The sequence below is a fragment of the Colobus angolensis genome, unplaced genomic scaffold, assembly GCF_000951035.1.
Source record: "Colobus angolensis palliatus isolate OR3802 unplaced genomic scaffold, Cang.pa_1.0 Scaffold516, whole genome shotgun sequence".
Lineage (NCBI taxonomy): Eukaryota > Metazoa > Chordata > Mammalia > Primates > Cercopithecidae > Colobus > Colobus angolensis.
In genome coordinates, this window is record NW_012118666.1 from 320407 (window position 1) to 342701 (window position 22295).

Consider the following 22295-nt stretch of genomic DNA (forward strand, 5'->3'; position numbering starts at 1 on the left):
TTATTTTGTGTTTTTTGGAGAGATGGGGTCTTGCTATGTTGCCCAGGCTGATCTCAAACTCCTGGGCTCAAGTGATCCTCCTGCCTCAGCCTCCCAAAGTACTGAGATTACAGGCATGAGCTACCGCTCCTGGCCTTAAGCAAGTACTTTTACGGGTCACCCTTCCCCTGGCCTGAGTATCCACTTCACTCTTGCCTCCTCGTGTGACCATGGATGGGGCCTGGACACACTGTCCTCCCTCCAGGCTCCCATATCTCCTGGTTGTTCCTCAGGCCCCTCCCTGCCCTAGCCCTGCTTCTCTGGCCATAAAGTGCCAACCCAGAGCTGAACCTCCCACCAGCCCTGCCTTGGCCCTCCTTCGGGTGCCTCTGACATTGTTTTCCTGTTGACGCAGCGGCCCAGGTCTGCGTTGGTGGCTTTGGCATCCAGATCCCACGGAGAAGTCACACTTAGCTCATTGTCAAATTAAACCCTCGAAATCTCAACAGCTGGCAAGGCATCTCTCCCCACACCCCTCCACCTCCCACATCAGCAGCCACCCCCAGCCCCAGCCCTTGAGCGACTGGTCCTTTGAGTGCCTGTGAATTCGTCTCAGTCCGGTTCATCTGGTTTATCGGGGCCTGTCTTTTCAGCAGCAGGGAGATTCAGTGGACAGAGGGCCAAACCCAAACCCTGCTATTGCCCCTTGGGAAGGGGCTGCCTTCATGCAGTGCCACCTTACACCATCCTCGGCCCCTCACCTGGTCCCAGCATCTTCCCAGAGGACGTGTCCTTGAGGCTTCCTGAAGCCTCACGTTTCCCCCAATTCTTATGTTTCTGTTTCTTCCCCCTCTGCACCACCCGCACTGGCCCAGTTCACCCGGATTTGGTGGCTGGTAGAGCTGGGAGCAGGGGCTGCTCGCCCACAGTCTGTGGGATGCCTTGGGCTGCCAGACCCTGTCCCCACCATCCGGGGGGTCCCCAGTGCTCCTGGGCGCTGCCTTCTCCCCCGCGCAGCTCCCCAGAGGGAGCTCTGGCTTTATGGGGAACAAGGTCTTGACCATTCCACACCCAACACTCTGGATGCGACTCAGGAACTGACATCTGGAAAAGGCTTGGCATTTTGGAAAGTCCAGGGCGTGGGACAGGCCAGAACACTGGCCTGGGCAGAACCCTCCCAAGGCAGGCAGAGCTGGCTCCTCCCTGGTTTCCCTCCCCCACCCTCCACCTGGCTCACACCTGCCTGGGGCGGGGAGAGACTCAGGGGCAGGTGCAGACAGCCCTTTGCAGCTCTGAGGAGTGAGGAGGCCTGGCTGGGCGAGCGTGGCCACATCAAAGGCAGCCGGCTATCCCAGGCTCCTCATTAAGGCCTCCAGAGTCTTGCTCGGCCCCATCGCAATGTAGAAGGCCCAGCCCACATGCAGAGGCTGCCCCAGCCATGGTCACAGGGCACCCCGTCCATGAAGCCACCTTTGACTTCCCAGCCTATTGAGACTTTCTTCCTTGGAATTATCCTCCCTTCTTTTTTTTTCTTTCTAAATTCTTTTCTTAATGATTTGTTTTTTTTTTTTTTTTTTGAGAGAAAGCCTCACTGTCACCCAGGCTAGATGGAGTGCAGTGGCGTGATCCTGGCTCACTGCAACCTCCGCCTCGCATGTTCAAGTGATTCTCCTGCCTCAGCCTCCCAAAGTAGCTAGGACTACAGGTGCGCGCCACCATGCCACGCCCGGTTAATGTTTGTGTTTTTGTAGAGACGGGGTTTCACCATGTTGTCCAGGCTGGTCTCGAACTCTTGAGCTCAAGTGATTCACCCGCCTCGGCCTCCCCAAGTGCTGGAATGACAGGCGTGAGCCACAGCGCCTACCACTTGCATTTTCTTTCCAGAGTGCGGTGGGCTGACATCTGCTATGAGCCTGACTCTGTCCTGGGTGCTAAGGACAAAGAGAGGGGTTGGGTGCAGTCCTGGCCCTCAGGGAGACAGTGGCAGGCAAGGGGTATCAAGTTCCCAAGGTGTCACAGAGAGGGAACCATCAGGGTACTCAGGCCTACCTGGCCCAGGCTGGGGACCCAAAAGCTTCCTGGAGGAGGTGACTCCCAAGACAAAGAACAATTAGGAATTTGTCCCTAAAATGTGAAAAGGCTGTGCCAGGCAGAGGGGACAGCACAGGTAAAGGCTGGGAGGCAGGAAATGGTGTGTTACTGTGGGGAACTGGCACATGAGGCCAACACAGATTTTTCTGGGCCTATGGGTACTTCCCCTGATGGGCAATCTGTTATGTTTGTTTTTTTTGTAGAGATAGGGTCTCGCTCTGTCGCCCAGGCTGGAGTGCAGGGCTACAATCATAGCCTCACTATAGCCCCAACCTTCCGGGCTCAAGCAATCCTCCCACCTCAGCCTGCAAGGAGCTAAGACCTCAGGTGTGTGGTTAATCTTCCAATTTTTATTTTTTATTTATTCGTATTTTTTGAGACAGAGTCTCACTCTGTCACCAGGCTGAAGTGCAGTGCCAAGATCTTGGCTCACTGCACCAGGTTCCAGTGATTCTCATGCCTCAGGATCCGAGTAACTGGGATTACAGGCGTGTTTTACCACACCCAGTTCATTTTTGTATTTTTAGTAGAGACAGGGTTCCAGCATGTCGGCCAGGCTGGCCTCGAACTCCTGACCTCTGGTGATCCGCCCACCTCCGCCTCCCAAAGTGCTGGGATTACAGGCATGAGCCACTGTGCCCAGCCTGGCTTAAAATTTTTTTTTTGTAGAGACGGGAGGTCTCACTATGTTGGTCAGGCTGGTCTTGAACCCCCGGCCTCTGGTGATCCTCCCACCATGGCTTCCCAAAGCGCTGGGATGACAGGCATGAGCCACTGCACCCGGCCCCCAGATGGGCAATCTCTGCCCCAAACCTGCCCCGCTCCCCACCGCTGAGCCCAGGTCTGGGGCTTTGCCATCAGTTCCGCCCCCTGAAGAATCTGGAAGGGAAATATTGACACAACCACCCCCTACCCAGACAGGAGGAGCCCGCGACGGATGACATTAGTGTTGCCGGCGCGCGGGAGCCAGCATATGGCTCCCGCTGCCGTGTTGGGGAACACGAGTGATTGCCACGTAATGAGATGCTCAACACGGCTGCTGGGGCCACACGGCGGGCCGCGCCGCCCACTCACCATATCTGCTGTTAAACAGGATCTGCACACACTCCCGGAGCGTGTTGATGTCCTCGGTTTCCTTTATGAAGGCGTCCCACTTCTCTATCAAAACACAGGAGGCACAAGTGAGCAGGGCCCCATGGGATGGTTACATGCCCCCCACCGGCCATGACCACTGGGCTTTTACCCCCAGAGACCCCAAGGCCGGCCCCAGCCCCCAGTCCTTCCACCCTCTCCCACCTCAGACCGTACACGAATTCAGGGTGCTCTGAAGGTTCCCCATCTGCCTGTTCCTGCCTTAACATTTGTCTCTGGCCTCTCCCACGGGTGTGGTGTCAGAATAGGCTCAGCCTGTCCATCCCGAGCCCATCCTGCCCCAGACATACAGGAGGCTGGAAAAGCAGTCCCTTCAGCATAAAAAGAGGTCAAGTTTTCTTTTCTTTCTTTTCTTTTCTTTTTTTTTAAGATAGTGTCTTACTCTCTCACCCAGGCTGGAGTGCAGTGGCGTGATCTCAGCTCACTGCAACCTCCACCTCCCGGGTTCAAGTGATTCTCCTGCCTCAGCCTCCCGAGTAGCTGGGACTACAGGCGTGTGCCACCACACCTGGCTAATTTTTGTATTTTTAGTAGAGACGGGGTTTCACCATGTTGGCCAGGCCGGTCTCGAACTCCTGACCTCAGGTGATCCACCTGCTTCGGCCTCCCAAAGTGCTGGGATTACAGGTGTGAGCCACTGTGTCCGGCCTGAGATCGAGTATTTTATTTTTTAATTTAAATGTTTTTAAAAAAATAGAGACAGGGTCTCACTCTGTTGCCCAGTCTGGTGTGCAGTGGTGCAGTCATAGCTCACTGTAGCCTTGAACTCCTGGGCTCACGTGATCCTCCTGCCTTGGCCTCCCAAGCAGCTGGGATGATGAAAGGTATGAGTCACGGCTGTGTTTTTTCTTTTTTACAGATGGGGTCTCACTCTGTTGCCCAGGCTGGAGTGCAGTGGTGTGATCATAGCTCACAGCAGCCTCCAACTCTTGGACTCCAGCGATCCTCCCACTTCAGCCTCCTGAGTAGCTGAGACTATAGGTGCCCGCCACCATGTCTGGCTGAGTCTTTTTTTTTTTTTTGAGACGGAGTCTCGCTCTGTCGCCCAGGCTAGAGTGCAGTGGCCGGATCTCAGCTCACTGCAAGCTCTGCCTCCTGGGTTTACACCATTCTCCTGCCTCAGCCTCCCGAGTAGCTGGGACTACAGGCGCCCGCCACCTCGCCCAGCTAGTTTTTTGTATTTTTTAGTAGAGAGGGGGTTTCACCGTGTTAGCCAGGATGGTCTCGATCTCCTGACCTCATGATCTGCCCGTCTCGGCCTCCCAAAGTGCTGGGATTACAGGCTTGAGACACTGCACCCGGCAGGGCTGAGTCTTGATCTTGAGAATCTAACCCTTGTACCTCCTGCATCTGAGGTCTCACTCAGCACTGGCCTCGTTGGCTTCCCCCAAACTCTCAGCTCTGCTGGCCTCTCTCTCAAAACCTCTGTCTTGATTGAATAATAACAAGTGACCGTTGGTTCATTTGTAATCAGTAGAAGTAACAACTTTAATTTGTTAAGTGCTTATCTGTGCTAAGTACTTTATATATATAATAATCTCCTATTTAATTCCTTATGACAAGTTTTAAACGGAGATATCGTTCCCATTTTGCAGATAGGAAAACTGAGGCTCAAAGAAGCTGAGTATCTCGCTTGCGACAACCCAGTGAGATTCTATCCCAGCTTGTGCCCTAGCCCACGGGCCTGTCATGATGCTGTTCTATCTGGACATTCACGTCTCCTCCCTGCCAGGGCTGGACCTTGTTTGGGGCAGTGGCAGATTGGGTTGTGGATGGCTTGGGGGGCGGGGGAGCCTCCATTCTGATCCCAGGGGACTGGGTTTTCTTTCTTTCTTAAAATTCTGTAGACGTGGGGTCTCACTAGCTTGCCCGGCCTGGTCTAGAACTTCTGGCCTCAAGCCATCCTCCCCCTTAGCCTCCCAAAGCACTGGGATTACAGGTGTGAGCCACCGCACCTGGCCTAGGACTGGGTTTTCTTACAGAACCTCTTCCTGGAGGTGAGGCTGAGACCCACACAGGGCAAAACTGCTGGCAAGTCCTACTGCATTCCTTCTTAGTATAACTGAATCCCACACTTTGCTACACTCAGGACTTCTGTGTGATCTTTTTTTAAATTTTATTCAATATATTGCTTCCTTTAAAAGGTGGAGTTTAATTCCTCTCCCATGGAGGGTAGGCTGGATCATGTTTCTGGCTTCTAACAGATAGAACATGACAGCAATTTCTAAGGATGGGTCATAAAAGCCATGTGGCTTCCTCATTCCTCTCTTTTGGATCGAGAACTCTGGAGGAAACTGGCGGCCATGTTGTGAGGATGCTCAAGCAGCCCCGTCAAGGCTAGCTCACATGGTGGGGAACTGAGGCCTCCTACCAACAGCTGTATGAATGAGCTCAGAAGCATCTCTTCCCGCCCCAGTTAAGCTCTTGGATGACAGCAACCCCAGCCGACATCTTGACTGCATCCTCATGAGAGACCATGACCCAGCACTGCCCAGCTCAGTCAGTCCTGAATTCCCAACCCCCAGAAACTGTGAGGTAACAAACACTTGATGTTTTAAGCTCCGTTTTGGGGTTATTTATTTTATTTTTTGTTGTAACTTTTTTTTAGAGATAGGGTCTAACTGTTGCCCAGGCTGGAGTGCAGTGGTGCGATCACAGCTCACTGCAGCCTCCAACTCCCAGGCTCAAGTGATCCTCCTGCCACAGCCTCCCAAGTAGCTGGGACTTCGGAGGATAGGCACCACCACATCCAGCTAATTTTTCTTATTTGTTGCAGAGACAGCGTTTTGCTCTATTGCCCAGCTGGTCTCAAACTCCTGGCCTCAAGCAACCCTCCTGCCTCAGCCTCCCAAAGTGCTGGGATTACAGGTATGAGCCACCACGCCTAGTCTGGGGCAGTTTATCACACAGCAGTAGATAACTATTACATCCCAGTTTACCTGCAGTCCCTTGAGCAGAGCTGTTCCTCCTTTCTCTCACAAAGACCCAGGAGACAGTTATCGATTTCAGTGAGCACCACCTCCAACCCCAGATTCCCACTCAGGCCTGGGTGCTGCATGGGCGCCGTCCTACCTGACTTGTCATGGACGATGGAGAAGAGAATGCGCTTGGAGGCATGGACGTTCTGGATGAGAGGCCCACCATGCCCAGTGGGCTTCTGTCCTGGACAAGGGAGAGAAGGAAATGGGTTCCAGGTGGGCCCCAAGAGGGTTCCCCAGATCTGGCCCCAGTGTATAGGCCCTGGCTCTGGGGTAACAGCCTCATCTGTCAGGGAGACCCCAGAACTGATTCCTGTGATCACAAACTCAAGGCAAGGTCCCTGACCAGAGGCCTAAGACATTCTGTACCAGAATCTGCTAGCCAAAAGCCAGATTAACAAGAAAGGGATGTCGGAGGTCACCTTTTCCAGGTAAGAACACTTGTTTTATGTGTATAAGCTCGAAGCCCTGGTCAGCCCACATATTTGGACTTTTTTCCCCCCTTATAATAATACTAGTAATATGAATATATATAACTTACAAGCACCTACTACAGGCCAAGCATTAGACCCAGACCCAAGTGCATTTTTTTTTTTTTTTAGGTAGAGATAGGATCTTGCTATGTTACCCAGGCTGGTCTTGAACTCCTGGGCTCAAGCAATCCTTCTGCCTCAGCCTCCCAAATTGCTGGAATTAAAGGTACACCTGGCCAGACCCAGTGCTTTAATACAGCAACTCTCAAACTTGAGCACATTGGAACCACTTGGCAGAGTTGTCCAAAAAGACTACTGGGTCCCATCTCCAGAGCTTCAGATTCAGCAGGACGGCAGTGGGACCTGAGAATATGCATTTCTAACCCTCTCTCAGGAGATGCTACTGCCACCGATCTATCCTTTAATCATGATAACACTTCTGGGAAGCAGGTAATGCTAGCATTCCCATTTTATAGAGGAAGAAACTGAGGTTGAGAGCGAGAGATTTGCCCCAGGATGCATAGCCACTAAGTAGACGAGCCAGGATATGAATCCAGGTGCTTCTCTCACCTGCAACTGTTCCTTTTGTCCTGTCCACCCCAGGACCTACTTCCCCCAGTGCCCTTAATCAGGCTGGGTATGCAGTGGGTGCTCACTGAATTGGAGCGGGTCCTCACTGAATGCATGGGGATGACTAGTCTGCTAACTTCCTTTATAGCATGTGACGTGGATCTCCCACTTTTGACACCTGAAATATCGCTGGTTCTTTTTTTTTTTTGAGACAGAGTTGTGCTGTCACCCAGTCTGGAGTGCAGAGGTATGCAATCATAGCTCAACGCAGCCTCAAATTCATGGGCTCAGTTGATCCTCCTGCCTCAGCCTCCTGAGTAGCTGAGACCCAGGGAGTCCTTGCAGGTGTCTCTTAGTCCAAGGCCAAGGACATCATTCACAGATGGCTGAGCAGAGACTCAAGGTCCAAGGGGTCTCCGCTAGGACAGCATCTGTCCAGTCCCACCCCCATGCCCAGACATGGCTCTTTCCAACCTAAGAGGGCCCAGGCATCCTGACCTGCCCTGGGAGGATGTCCCATGCATGAGTGACCTCTGTCCCACCCCCTAGACTTGGAGATCCCAGCAGCAATGTTACCACAACAGTCGGAGAAGTCTTGGGCACCAGTGGACTTGGGCTCTGGCATGGGCCGACTCAGACCCAGGTCGCTGGGGGCAAGGGGGCAGGAAGGTGCCTCCTGCTTGAGCTCTCGGATGGTGTGGTTGGGGAGCGCCGTGCTGTACAGGAAGCTGGCCATGGAGGAGGAGGCGGCGGTGGGGGGCAGGTCCTGGGGTGGCACCTTGGGGGCCTGGCCATGCAGGCCACAGTCCCGTGACCCCTTGGGTATCAGGGAGACACCATTCAGCTCCACCAGGGCCTTTGAGTCCCGCCCGCCATCCTCAAGTGGCCTGAGTAAAGGAGAGGACACATGGACAGCTTTGTACATCTGTTTCACATGTTGCAGCTCTTCCCCCACAACCCTGCATCCCCACCCTCTGCAGAACATAACAGCCCTGTAAGAGGGCAGGACAGGAGCTGCCCTTCCACTTTACAAGTGGGGATGCAGGCTCAGAGGTGGGAATGGTGTGCCCAGGGCCACAGAGCTAGGCCACTGGAGGACCTGGGCCCTGCCCCTCTGCTCCAATTCACTGATCAGATCCTGCCAGGTGCAATTGATTGCCTCCCATCTCTTGATGCTCCCCTCCCCTTCCCTGCCTCTGCATTGCCTGGGGTGCCTAGCAGAGATGGGCTCAACCTTAAGCCCTCAGGCTGCCTTCCTGGCTCTCCTGACAATTGGTACTGCCTCAGACCAGCCTCAACAACCTAATCTCCCCTAGGTCCCTAATTAACCCCAGATTTACAACCTGAGCAAGCACAGGACATGGTTCTCCCACTTCTGACACCTAAAATGCCACATTTTAAAAAAATTTTTAAGAGACAGGGTCTTGCTTTATTGCCCATGCTGGAGTGCAGTGATGCAATCACAGCTCACTGCATCCTCAAACTCCTGGGCTCAAGCAATCCTCCTGCCTCAGCCTCCTGAACAGCTGAGATGACAGGTGTGTACCAACACACCTGGGTATTTTTTTTTTTTTTTGGCAGGGTCTTGGTATGTTGCCCAGGCTGGTCTCAAACTCCTGGTCTCAAACTCCTGGCCTCAAGTGATCCTCTCACCTCAGCCTCCCAAAGTGCTGAGATTACAGGTGTGAGCTACTGTGCCCAATCACATTGGTGCTATTTTGTCCCAAGTCATGTCTCTTCCAGTCTCTCTGCAATGCAACTTCCCCGGGAAGACTTCAAGGCTTAATGACCCAGCTTAGATCCTGTTCTATGATTTCGCTTTCACTTCACCTCCACCATCAGACTAGGAGCTTTCAGCACCAGGGTCCCCCATGGGCATCTCAAGTCCCTTCCCCTCTGGCCAAGTGGCCTCCAGCCCCCGGCCCCGGCCCAGCCCCGGGCCAGCTGCCTCACTCACCTCTTGAGCTTGAAGCGGATGCGGTGGCTATGTTCCAGGATGGCCATGAGGGCCTTGGGGTCATACTCAGCCGGCCTCCGGAAGGCCAGGCCCTCTGGCAGCCCCTGTACAGCCAGCAGCCCTGGCTCCCTGAGCAGCCTCTCGTAGGGCAGCGGCACCACGCTGGCCCTTCCCAGGGCCTCGCCTGTAGGGGAGTCCAGGAGAGGGGCCTGGTATGAGAGGGCAGCCAGGCTGGAGTCGGGGCTGCTGTGCCCCAGAGTGGGGGCAGTGTTGAGTGGCTCCCCTTGGTGTGGGGTTCCCATGGACCCCTCATAACTGCAGACTTTGTGCAGAATAACTGCCTGCAGGCTAGGGGTGGATGCTGTGGACAAGGCCCCCTTGTCTGCATGTGGGGGGCTGGGGCTCCCCCACCGAGAGGGGATCCCTGCTGCCCTCCCTGGCCAAGCCCCTCTCCACTTGGGCACCTGGCTGGAAGGGAAACCGGGGACTACAAGGGCCCAGAGGACAGAGCAGAGAGAGACAATCCGGTGAGAGTAAAGAGGGCAGAAGAGACGGAGAAGCGGGCACTTGCATGAGCCAGACTGCAAGGAAGAAGCTGTAAGGGTCGGGCACGGTGGCTCATGCCTGTCATCCCAGCATTTTGGGAGGCTGAGGCGGGAGGATCACTTGAGGCCAGGAGTTCGAGGACAGCCTGGCCAACATGAGGAAACCCCGTCTCTACTAAAACTACAAAAATTAGCCGGGCGTGGTGGTGGGCATCTGTAATCCCAGCTGCTCCGGAGGCTGAGGCAGGAGAATCGCTTGAACCCAGGAGGCGGGTTGTAGGGAGCTGAGATCATGCCACTGCACTCCAGCCTGGGTGACAGAACGAGAATCCATCTCAAAAAAAAAAAAAAGAAGAAGAAGAAAAAGGTGTAGGGAGGAAGGGAGAGAGACTGAGGGAGGGGAGAGAAAGTAAGAAGAGGAAGTGGAGAGGGAGCAAAAATAGGGGATTCAGAAAAAGACGAGACAAGCTGGGCACGGTGGCTCACGCCTGCAATCCCAGCACTTTGGGAGGCCAAGGCAGGTGGATCACTTGAGGTCAGAAGTTTGAGACCAGCCTGGCCAACATGGTGAAACCCCATCTCTACTAAAAATACAAAAATTAGCTGGGTGTGATGGCATGCGCCTGTAATCCCAGCTACTCAGGAGGCTTGAACCCAGGAGGTGGAGGTTGCAGTGAGCCGAGATCGCGCCACTGCACTCCAGCCTGGGCAACAAGAGCGAAACTTCATCTCAAAACAACAACAAAAGAAAAAGATGGGAGAGAGGAGGCAGAGACAGACTGAGAAGGCGCAGGAACAAAGATGGGGGTTGGGGGGGCACAGATGAGGGGAGGCAGGCTGGGGACTGGGGACTGAGGACTGGGCACTGGGATATCTGTTGTCACCTCCAGACTGCAGCCCCACCCGGAACCAGGAGGCTCATCCTCTCATAGCCTCCTTGAATTCTGCCCCAAGTGGACAAGGGGGGCCAGGGCAAGGTGGGCAGGGGTGAGGGGGACTCTGTGCATGGGCCCTGCAGCTGGCAAAAGTGTCGACAGGGGTACAGTCAACCATGCGTGGCAAGTCCCCCATCCCAGGGTGGCCAGCGTGACCCCCTAGGGCCTCTGAGTACCCCTCCTCCTGACACAAGAACACCAGAAGTTTCCTCGCAGACCTCTGCTCCATAAAACCAAAGGCCACGGTAGGAGAAGGGATAAAGCCAAATCAGAAATGAATGAGATGGGACCCTGAGGGCCAAAGGGACCTGCCCAAGGTTTCCCAGGGCGTGTGAAGGCCACCACTGGGGCCCTGAGGCCCTCTGCAACCTGACGCTTCCCAAGGGAGGCCAGTTCTCCTCTCCCTGCAGGAAAGACGTGGCTGAGCAATTAGCCTTCACTTAGTCATTCAACAAACATTCTCCGAGTACCTGCTGTTGCTGGGCTCTGAACTGCAGGCTGGAGACAGCTAGAAAGGGCAGACATAGCCCCTGACCCTGGAGAGCTCCTGGGCTGGTGAGGGGACACGGCACTGTGGGTGCCAAGAGAGGGGCCTAAACCCACTGTGAGGGGGCTTCCAGGAGCAGAGCCTCAGTGGCACGCGGGTGTCCGCCAGACAGAGGAGGGGAAAGGCAGTCTCAAAAGATGCAACAGCGCGAAGGCCAGGGCATGTGAAAGGAACCAGCGAGTGCTGGAGAACAGGAAGTGGTTCTGCAGGGAGGTCAGTAGGGCCCTGTCACCTAGTGGGAGAAGAAGGTATAGAGGGGATGAGGATGAGTGTGTGGGCCCCTGTGCCATGCTCAGGGCTGACGGGGAGCCCCCGAAGGCTGTGGAGGCAAGAGCTTCATTCATGGTTAGACTTGTGCTTTGAGAAGATGCCCTTGGTGGCAGGGCAGGTGTGGAGAGGCAGGGAGACTGTGGCAAGCCTGGGGCTATTTCTAGGCAAGAGGTGGCATGACTTGAGCCAGGGCAGGGACAGTGGGGATGGAGGTTTGGGAAAACGGCTGGAGTAGAACGTCTGTGTCTGGGAATGCAGAGATGAGGAAGGGCTAGGGTAGCCAGTACCTCCATGCCTTGGGGTCCGGCTTTGCCCAGGGCCCGTAGTGGGACAGGAGGGGGCCCCCTCTGCTGGGTGGGGACCCAGGCTCCCACCCTCCCTGGGGCCCCCAAATGGAATGAGGAAGGATCTTACTATAAAGAACATCAAACACCTCCTCTACCATCTTCCGCAGAAGGTACACATCTGAGCCGTGTTCCAGGGAGGACCGAGGGAGGCTCCGGCCGCTACCCTCACCCCGCTGCACCTTCTTGGGGTGTTCTGCCTCTGGATCCTTCCACGGGGGCCCTCCTGTGGGACACAGAGCACGTGAGGCCACAGTGAACACCCATCTCACCACCCGGCCTTCGAGCGGGGATGTCTCTGCCCTGTGCTGAGCCGTGGAGACTGGCACACAATGTGATACACAAGTGAATGAATGAATGAAGAATTAATGAGTGTGCAAGCCCTATCCCAACCACCCCACTGAGGGCCGGGGTTCCCATTGCCTGGCCAGGGCTGGGCCTCACCTCTGGTCACCTCTAATTTGCTGTGTGACCTTGGGTAAGTCCCTTCTCTCTCTGAGCCTCCGTCTGTGAATGCTCGTGGGAGGCCAGCTATTCCAGCTCAGAACAGAGGTTCCATGAACGTTCCATCTGTCTCTTTCTCTCTCTCTCTCCCTCTCTCTCTCTCTTTCTCTTTTTCCCTCCCTCCATCCCTCCCTCCCTCTCTCTCTCTCTCTTTCTTTCTTTTTTTTGACGGAGTCCACTCTGTCGCCCAGGCTGGAGTGCAGTGGCACAATCTCGGCTCACTACAACCTCCACCTCCAGGGTTTAAGTGATTCCCCTGCCTCAGTCTCCCGAGTAGCTGGGATTACAAGCGCCCACCACCATGTCCAACTAATTTTTGTATTTTTAGTAGATATGGGATCTCATCATGTTGGCCAGGCTGGTCTCGAACTCCTGACGTCAGGTGATCCGCCCGCCTTGTCCCCCCAAAGTGCTGGGATTACAGGCGTGAGCCACCGTGCCTGGCCCCATCCATGCCTTTCTGTGCCCTGACACCAACACCGTCTTGACCAATCTATGCCCCCGTTTTCTGTGCCCCAGGCTGGGCCAGAGTGGGGACCGGAGAGTGTTGGTAGATCTTTCGGGAATGTTCTAGAAGCTGCACTGGAAAGGAGATGGGAGGAGGGGCCCGTGGCCCCCTCCCAGCTTGGAGCCTGTTCTCCTCTGGGATCTGCAGAGCTTGAAATAAACCAGCCGAGTTCCTGGTGCTATAAATAGCGGCTCTGCCTGGCTCTAGAAGCCAGGTGCACCGCCTCAGGCTCTGGGAGGCTAGGGTGCCACAGGACCTGCTGCTGTCCACTCTACTCGGCCCAGTCCCCCATTCTGGCCCCGGGGAAGGTCTAGGCTCTGAAGGCTGAGTGGGGTGGGGGGCTGGCTGGGGACATTACTGGGGACGCAGCTGCACCCCAGTAATGATAGGCCCAGCGCTGGGGGATGCCCTTCCCTGAAACAGCTGATCTTAGGGGTGTGATGCGAATACCAATAATAGCAACAACAGCTGGTGTCTATTGAGTGTGAACCCAGTGCCAGACACTGTCCTAAATGCTTGCCGGGTACAAATTCGTTTAACCCTCAGACCCATCCGTTCTCGCCTTTCACAGACGAGTGGGTTGAGGCACAGCAGTTGTGGACCCAGGCGGCCCGTTCTCTTAACCTCATGCTATACCATGGTTCTTTTGAGATGGGGTCTCACTGTCACCCAGGCTGGAGTGCAGTGGTGCCATCGTAGCTCACTGCAGCCTTAAACTCCCAGGCTCAAGTGTTCCTCCTGCCTCACCCTCCCAAAGTGCTGGGATTACAGGCGTAAGCCACCGTGCCTGGTCCCATCCATGCCTTGCTGTACTGGGACTACAGGTGTGCACCATCAAGCGTGGTTAATTTTTAAATTTTTTGTAGAGACAGGGGTCTTGCTATGTTGCCCAGGCTGGTCTCCAATTTCTGGGCTCAAGTGATTCTCCCATTTCAGCCTCCTGAAGTGCTAGGACTACAGACATGAGCCACTGCACCTGGCCTAAGATGTTAACTGTCACTATAGCAATGACAGTGCCTGCCTCCTCAGGTTGATGTCAGGGTAGGTGAGTTAGCATCAGAAAAGATGCCATGCACAGCAGGCGATCAATAAATCTTATTGGAATATGGCCAGGCGCGGCGGCTCACATCTGTAATCACAGCACTTTGGGAGACTGAGGTGGGCGGGTCACTTGAGGTCAGGAGTTCGAGACCAGCCTGGTCAACATGGTGAAACCCCATCTCTACTAAAAATACAAAATTAGTCGGGCGTGGTGGTGGGTGCCTGTAATCCCAGCTACTGGGGAAGCTGAGACAGGAGAATCACTTGAACCTGGGAAGCAGAGGTTGCAGTGAGCCAAAATTGTGCCACTGCACTCCAGCCCGGGTGACAGAGGGAGACTCTGTCTCATTAAAAAAAAAAAAAAAAATTGTGTTGGAATAAGTATATTTGGTCCTTGTGCTCAGAAATACATATTTAAGAGGAAGAACTGAGCAGCCTTGGGCCTTGGTGTCCCCATCTGGAAAAGGCAGATGGAAGTGGCTGGCTCTGGCCTACCCTGGGGTTCACCCAGCCAGTCTCTGTCAACTCAGGGGCTGCGGAATGATTCCAACAAAAACCATGGCTGCCTCAATAACACCGCATTGGGAATCTCAGACAACCTTGCTTGTTAGGTTCATCCCCCACACACCGCCACCCTGGCTGGACAGGGTTGGGGATTCAGAGACGGGCCAGAGCTCCTGCCCTCGAAGAATGGCGGGCCCGGCCCTCTGGAGCCCTGGGGTACTCACGGCAGAACCTGAGGAAATCTGACTGTAGCTCCTTCCGGGCATTCAGGAACATTCTCCCCTTCTCCGTGCCCACCACGAAGGCGCTCTCATCGTGCACGGCGACACAGGCCACCTCGGCGTTCAGTTTGGACAGCGCTGAGCACTGTGGGAAGAGCAGGGTGTGTGAGTGGAAGGGCTCCCCACTCCAAACACCTCTAGTACCCACTTTGGGAGTGGGATGTTAGCTCCCAGCTGCCTGAGACCTCAGCAGCAGCTCCAGGGACAGACGGTCCCTCTACTGTTCTTGGTCTCAGATTCTGTAGTGCGACTGAATGAATGGCCCTCCAGGGATTGGCGATGGGGGGGCTGGAGGAGGACAAGTGTCCTCTGCTCCTCCCTCCAAGATCCTCCTCCTTGGGGTAAGCCCACCTTAGCCCCAGCCCCAGGGACAATGCCATGCTGCGTTCTCTTGGCCCCTCTCAAGTCCTGGATGAGGAGGGGGTGGGAAGAACGGCAGGAAAGGTGGGGGGGATTGGACAGACTGGGGCTGTATTCCCACTTTGGTCGTTTCTGCTGTGGGACTTGAGTCAGTCATGTCCCTCCTCTGGGCTCCAGTTTCTACATCTGTTTTGTTTTGTTTTTTTGAGACACAGTCTCACTCTGTCGCCCAGGCTGGAGTGCAGTGGCGCAGTCTTGGTTCACTGCAACCTCTGCCTCCCAGGTTCAAGCGATTCTCCTGCCTCAGCCTGTGAAGTAACTGGGACTACAGGCGCCCGCCACCATGCCTCACTAATTTTTGTATCATAAGGAGAGATGGGGTTGCACCATGTTGGCCAGACTGGTCTCAAACTCCTGACCTCAGGTGATGTGCCCATCTCAGCCTCCCAAAGTGCTGGGATTACAGGTGTCAGCCACTGTGCCTGGCCAGTTTCCACGTCTGTAGAATTGGGGAGAAACAGCCTAGTTCCACAGTGCCACTGGCCTTGGGTATGGGGATTCAATGGTTGGGGGAAAAGATCTCTAAACTGGGACATCCTATATGGGTAAACACGGAGCTGGCTATCCTCATGGCCTCAGAGTCGAGGTCTGCAGCCCCATAGCACAGAGGCCTTAATATGGGGGGGTCCCTGCAACCGAGACCACCAGCATCTGAGCTCTATGACCCACCCCACCAGGAAAACCCTGATTGTGAAGCCTGTAGCAAGCAGTTGTGCCGAATAAATGCTGGTTTTCATCTGAGTCAGGTAGTGCTGGCAGCTATAGAGTCTGGCTTCCAATTGCAGTTCTGTGCTGTGTGGCCTGGGACAGGTAACCTCTCTGGGCCATCATCTGGCCTATGGTGCCAGCCCCAGCCTGGAATCGTTCTGGTTAGGAAGGTGCAGGCGGCGTGGGGCCAGGAGGTCTGTCCTCCAGGGTCCCTACTGGAAAATTAAAACACAGGGCATTCATTTTCTTCTAAGATGAAAACAAAAGCTTGCTGTTCCGTTTCTGCGTGGAACACTGTAGAGTATTAACAAAAAATAAAACAAATAAATCCAGCTGTTTCTCATCCATCACAGCTGAAAGAGCTGCTTCATGCCACAGTCACTGCTCAGCTGAAGACGCCGAGACCGGGGCAGAAAACTCACCCACCTAAAGGCACCCAGAGCTGGTGGGGAAGAGGATCTGAGATTGGGGGCGGGTGACGAAGGCACATCCCTTCAGTCCACCCTCCATACAGGCCACCAAAAGACCCTGGCATTTGGAGGAGGCTGGACTTAAGTCACTGCTAAGCAAATGTCATTGTCCCCTGAGGGTCCCTCAGGAAGCCCTAAAAAGGCCCAGGGACAGGGGGAGCCTGTCTTGTTCATACCGCTAGGATAACTAGAGGGTCACGTGCTCCTCCAGGGAGGTTCTGATACACTCACTAGACCACTGCTACCTAGTAGAACTTTTTTTTTTTTTTTTTTGAGACAGAGTTTCACTCTGTCGCCCAGGCTGGAGGGAAGTGGCCGGATCTCAGCTCACTGCAAGCTCCGCCTCCTGGGTTCACGCCATTCTCCTGCCTCAGCCTCTCGAGTAGCTGGGACTACAGGTGCCCACCACCTCGTCCAGCTAGTTTTTTGTATTTTTAGTAGAGACGGGGTTTCACTGTGTTAGCCAGGATGGTCTCGATCTCCTGACCTCGTGATCCGCCCGTCTCGGCCTCCCAAAGTGCTGGGATTACAGGCTTGAGTCACCGCGCCCGGCCTTTTTTTTTTTTGATAGAAAGTCTTGCTGTGCCACCCAGGCTGGAGTGCAGTGGCACGACCTTGGCTCACTGCAACCTCCGCCTCCCAGACTCAGGCAATTCTCCTGCCTCAGCCTCCCGAATAGCTAGGACCACAGGCGTGCACCACCATGCCCAGCTAATTTTTGTATTTTCAGTAGAGATGGAGTTTCACCATGTTGGCCAGGCTGATCTCAAAGTCCTGGCCTCAAGTGATCTGCCCCACTCAGCCTCTCAGGGTGCTGGGATTATACGCGTGAGCCATTGTGCCTGGCCGATCCAGTGTAACTTTCTATGACAATGAACATATTCTACCTCTGCACTGTCCAATCCGTAGACACCAGCCACTTCTGACTGCTGAGCACGTAAAATGAGGCTGGTGCAACTGAACAACTGAGTTATTTATTTCATTTTAACTAATTAGAATTTAAATGAATCAGGCGCAGTGGCTCATGCCTGTAATCCCAGCACTTTGGGAGGCTGAGGAAGGTGGATCACCGAGGTCAGGAGTTTGAGACCGGCCTGGCTAGTAGAGACATGGTGAAACCCTGTCTCTACTAAAAATACAAAAAATTAGCCAGGCGTGGTGGCGCATGCCTGTAATCCCAGCTACTCGGGAGGCTGAGGCAGGAGAATCACTTGAGCCCAGGAGGTGGACGTTGCAGTGAGCCAAGATTGCGCCACTGCACTCCAGTCTGGGCAACAGAGCAAAACTCTCCAAAAAAAAAAAAAAATTGCAAATAGCCACAGGTAGCTAGTGGCCATGGGATCGCCCATCACTGCCCACATCAGCCACACTTCCACCACTGCCAAGCTCACAGTGCTTCAGGACACAGGGCTGAGCTCCTGGGGCCCCCTCCTCATGAGGGTCACTCTGCATAGGGGAGGGGTCGTTATGGAGAGAGTGTGGCGCCTAGTCACTTTTCCAGGGGTGTCTCCCACCACTGCCCCAAACACCGCCTAAGCAGCCCTTGAGCCACCTATGGCAGGAATAGCTTGAAGGAGGTCCTTTGTTTTTCGGGGAGACTTTGTACGCAGAAGCTCACTTTAAAACCTGGTCTTGCTGGGCCAGGTGCAGTGGCTCACGCCTGTAATCCCAACACTTTGAGAGGCTGATGTGGGTGGATCACGAGGTCAAGAGATTGTGACCATCCTGGCCAATATGGTGAAACCCTGTCTCTACTAAAAGTGCAAAACTTAGCTGGCCATGTGTGGTGGCGGATGCCTGTAGTCCCAGCTACTCCGGAGGCTGAAGCAGAATTGCTTGAACCTGGGAGGCGGAGGGTGCAGTGAGCCGAGTTTGCGTTACTACACTCCAGCCTGGGTGACAGAGTGAGACTCCATCTCAAAAAAAAAAACCAAACAACTGGTCATGCTGTGTGACTTTGGGCAAGGTCCTACCCTCTCTGCGCTTTATCATCCTAAAATGCAGGGATGCAGCTAACTGATGTTAGACAGGTTTTTAATTTAACTTTATTTTCATTAAAAAAAATTTATTTAAATTGAGAGTCTCACTCTGTTGCCCAGGCTGGAATGCAGTGGCGCGATCTCGGCTTGCTGCAACCTCCGCCTCCCAGGTTCAAGCAATTGTCCTGCCTCATCCTCCTGAGTAGGCGGGATTACAGGCATGTGCCACTATGCCAGTCTAATTTATTTATTTTTATTTATTTATTTTTTTTGAGATGGAGTCCCCCCTCTGTTGCCCAGGCAGGAGTGCAGTGGTGTGATCTCTGCTCACTGCAACCTCCACTTCCAGGGTTCAAATGATTCTCCTGCCTCAGCCTCCCAAATAGCTGGGATTACAGGCGTGCACCACCACGCCCGGCTAATTTTTGTATTGTTAGTAGAGATGGGATTTTGCCATGTTGGCCAGGCTGGTCTCGAACTCCTGACCCTAAGTGATCCACCCACCTCGGCCCCTAAAAGTGCTGGGATTACAGGTGTAAGCCACCGTGCTGGGCCAGATTTTTTTTAAACACTTGCATCACAGAACCTCCCGCCAGGAAAAGGCTGGAGGAAAATGATACTATGATGTCCTGTCCTCATTTGGGATAAATTACTATAGGTCTAGGTATGTAGGCAGTAGCGCCATATTATACAAAGCCTGGTTTATCTCTTCCCGCCCGAGATGCAGTTAGAACTCTTGCTTTAATGTTGGGGATTACATCTTTCTAATGAATGCCTTCCCAGACGTTATCCCTCAGATGACCTGCTAGGAGACAGGCATGTGGTTCATTCCAGGGACAAAGTGGGAATGGCAAGAGGGGTAAAGGGACAAGGGGACGAGGGCTGGGAGCCACTGTTTACTCCAGGGATAGATTTTTTTTCTGAGACGGAGTCTTGCCCTGTTACCCAGGCTGGAGTGCAATGGCGCGACCTCGGCTCACTGCAACCTCCGCCTCCCAGGTTCAAGCAATTCTCCTGCCTCAGCCTCCTGAGTAGCTGGGATTACAGGCACCCACCACTACACCCAGTTAATTTTTTGTATCTTTAGTAGAGATGAGGTTTCACCATATTGGCCAGGCTGGTCTCGAACCCCTGACCTCGTGATCCGCCCGCCCCAGCCTCCCAAAGTGCTAGGATTACAGGCGTGAGCCACCGCGCCTGGCCCCAGGGCTAGATTTTTATGTACTGGATCTCACTGAAGTCTCCCACCCTTAACGCAGGCATCGTGGGTGGCCCTAGCTGCAGTCAGATAAACTGAGGCTCAGGTCAGTGAAAGCTCCTTCGAGTGGCTGAGGTAGGACTTGAGCTGCAAGGCAAGCGGGGATGCTCACCCCGTCCCCTCCTCCTGGGCGGGTGGGGACACTCACCATGGAGTCTAAGGCAGACACGAGGCTGGTGATGATCTCGTCTTTGCGGGTGAAGGCAGAGTTCCAGCGGTCGGGTCCGCAGCCGTTGGCGGGGACGTCACAGCGCTTGCCCAGCAAGGCCATGGTCGCCTGTTGGGAGGGAGGAGGCAGTGGTGGTGGGCACAAGGCAGGGGACTTGGCTCATGTGGTACCTGCCCACCCCAATCCACGTGACCCCCGGACTCCCAGGGCTGCCTCTGTATCCAGGGCTGACCTTCACTGGGTCCAAGGGCTTTATGTGTGATGGGATTAGAGCCTGCACAGGCCTGGGCACAGGTGACAGGGTAACTCGTACCCTGTGGCACGCCCTCCGAAGTCTGCACACCCAAGCTGAGCCCAGCACTGGGACCAGTCTGTTGGGCAGGCCCCAACTGCCACCTCTCCCAACGTGGGCAGTTCTGGCCACAGCCCTCCCTCGCTCACACACCCTTCATGGTTCCCTATTGCCCACATTAGCTTTCAACTCCTCAGCCTGCTATTCTAGTTACCTGGTCTCCTGTCCCCTACTCCAGATACCCCTCCCACTCCATGCTCCAGGTCCTCTAAGCTGTGCCACTCCCAGATGGACCGACATTCATGATCCCCTAGTCTGTGTGGGTTCAGTTCCCCCTGCCTCAAGCACCCTTCCTGGCCCTGCCATCATCTGCTGGTTGTCCTCGAAGCTTTTTTTAATTTTAAATTTAATTTTATTTCGAGACAGAGTCTTGCTCTGTTGCCCAGGCTGCAGTGCAGTGGTACAATATTGGCTCACTGCAACCTCCCCTTCTTGGGTTTGAGTGATTCTCCTGCCTCAGCCTCCCTGGTAGCTAGGATTACAGGTGCCACCATACATCTGGCTAATTTTTGTATTTTTAGGAGAGATGGGGTTTCACTATGTTGGCCAGGCTGGTCTTGAACTCCTGGCCTCAGGTGACCTGCCCACCTCAGCCTCTCAAAGTGTTGAAAGTACAGGCGTTGCCGGGTGCGGTGGCTCAAGCCTGTAATCCCAGCACTTTGGGAGGCCGAGACGGGCGGATCACGGGGTCAGAAGATCGAGGCCATCCTGGCTAACATGGTGAAATCCCGTCTCTACTAAAAAATGCAAAAAAACTAGCAGGCACCTGAAGTCCCAGCTACTCAGGAGACTGAGGCAGGAGAACGGCGTGAACCCGGGAGGCGGAGCTTGTAGTGAGCCGAAATCCGGCCACTGCACTCCAGCCTGGGCAACAGCGCGAGACTCCGTCTCAAAAAAAAAAAAAAGAAAGTACAGGCGTGAGCCACCTCACCCAGTCTCATCAAAGCTTTTAATTGTCCAACCTGCTGGCCCACCTCCTATACCCCCAACCTGAAGCCCAGCAGGGTCAGGAGCCGGTGACGTCCTCCCCTCTGTTCTGCTCACCTCTGAGCTCTGCCGTCACATTTCTGCATCAAGCCACGTGCTTCCGAGGCCAATGCCACCCCCACCGAGGCCTTCCAGCCTCAGTTTCCCACCTAGCCAGAAGACTTGGCTTCAGGAGTATAGAAAGATACAGCAGGGCCGAGGCTACTTTGTCTCAGGTCGGGGGCTCCCCAGGACAGGACTGTGTCCCGTTGCAGTGGGATTCCTGGGGGACAGAGCTGCATCCTCCCTCTCAAGTCCAGAACCCCCAATTGTGGGTCCCCATGGCATGGCGCAGGCCATGCCATGGATTGCTGGGTACGACAGTGCCCAGCTGGGCACCCATGAGACACAAAGATGAGCCTCCCTCCTCCCCTGGTTCTACCCTGCCCCTCTCCTTCTTGACCCAGGGGGCACCCACAGCCTGCCCCAGGGCCAGGGCCTGCCCTCAAGGCAGCTGTCCCTGCACCAATCCAAGCAAAGAAGGCAGAGACCAGACGGAGAGGCCTCTCAGTTCCCCTCCCTGGGCTCCATCCCAGTGCTTTCTGTGTGGCCCCTGCTGGGTGTTGATGACAGACAGCAGGGCTGCAGGACCCAAAGGAGCCTGTAAACCTACTATCTCCTACCTGCAGACAAGGAGTTTCTGCACCCAGTGGGGTAGGGAAGGCCCAGGCAGGAGGACCGCGGGGCTGGCGCCACAAAAGGCACCAGGCTTGGGGTGTCTTCTGCCGCTATGGGTGCCCTTGCCAACTGTAAGCTCTTTGAGGGCAGAAACCAGGTCTGCCTGCCACTGTTGCACCCCAGGGCTTCAATCAGTGCCCGATGTGCATGAGGCCCAAGGCGTGTGGTCCCTGCCACAGACAGGCCTTTCAGCAGGTCATGATACATGATCATTGGCCAATGACACAGAACAGGAGATGTCAGAGTGCATCACACTTCACAAGGCCAGAGGTGTACAGCCTCAGGGACAGAAATGTCCCGAGAAATGAGAGACACATCAGAGCTCGGCTCTGGCCTCAGTTCTGGCTCTCCTCTGCTTTTTGGCTGTGGATAAATATTGATTTAAACAACTGGCCGGTAGGCGTTTGGCCAAAATGTATGTTGAGTTTGCTGCTTAATGTTTAGAAAAGACATTTCTTCTTCTGGGTTCCAGTTTTATAGAACTTTGAAATCCGCTGTATTGCCGGGCGCGGTGGCTCAAGCCTGTAATCCCAGCTACTGGGGAAGCTGAGACAGG

The 22295-nt window shown here is 54.6% G+C and overlaps 1 protein-coding gene across 1 annotated transcript in view; it reads right to left on the minus strand.

The window, feature by feature from the left end:
* Positions 1 to 19787, minus strand: part of GTF2IRD1 (GTF2I repeat domain containing 1) — a 96976-nt gene extending 77189 nt beyond the window's left edge. The window contains exons 1-7 of the mRNA XM_011960588.1: positions 19663 to 19787; positions 14623 to 14764; positions 11912 to 12067; positions 9201 to 9384; positions 7820 to 8130; positions 6295 to 6384; positions 3145 to 3228 (exon numbers count right to left, since the gene is read on the minus strand). Coding sequence (XP_011815978.1) covers positions 3145 to 3228; positions 6295 to 6384; positions 7820 to 8130; positions 9201 to 9384; positions 11912 to 12067; positions 14623 to 14764; positions 19663 to 19785 — 1090 coding nt within the window. The 5' untranslated portion in view covers positions 19786 to 19787. The remainder of the gene's footprint in view (positions 1 to 3144; positions 3229 to 6294; positions 6385 to 7819; positions 8131 to 9200; positions 9385 to 11911; positions 12068 to 14622; positions 14765 to 19662) is intronic.
* Between the last annotated feature and the right edge of the window lie 2508 nt (positions 19788 to 22295).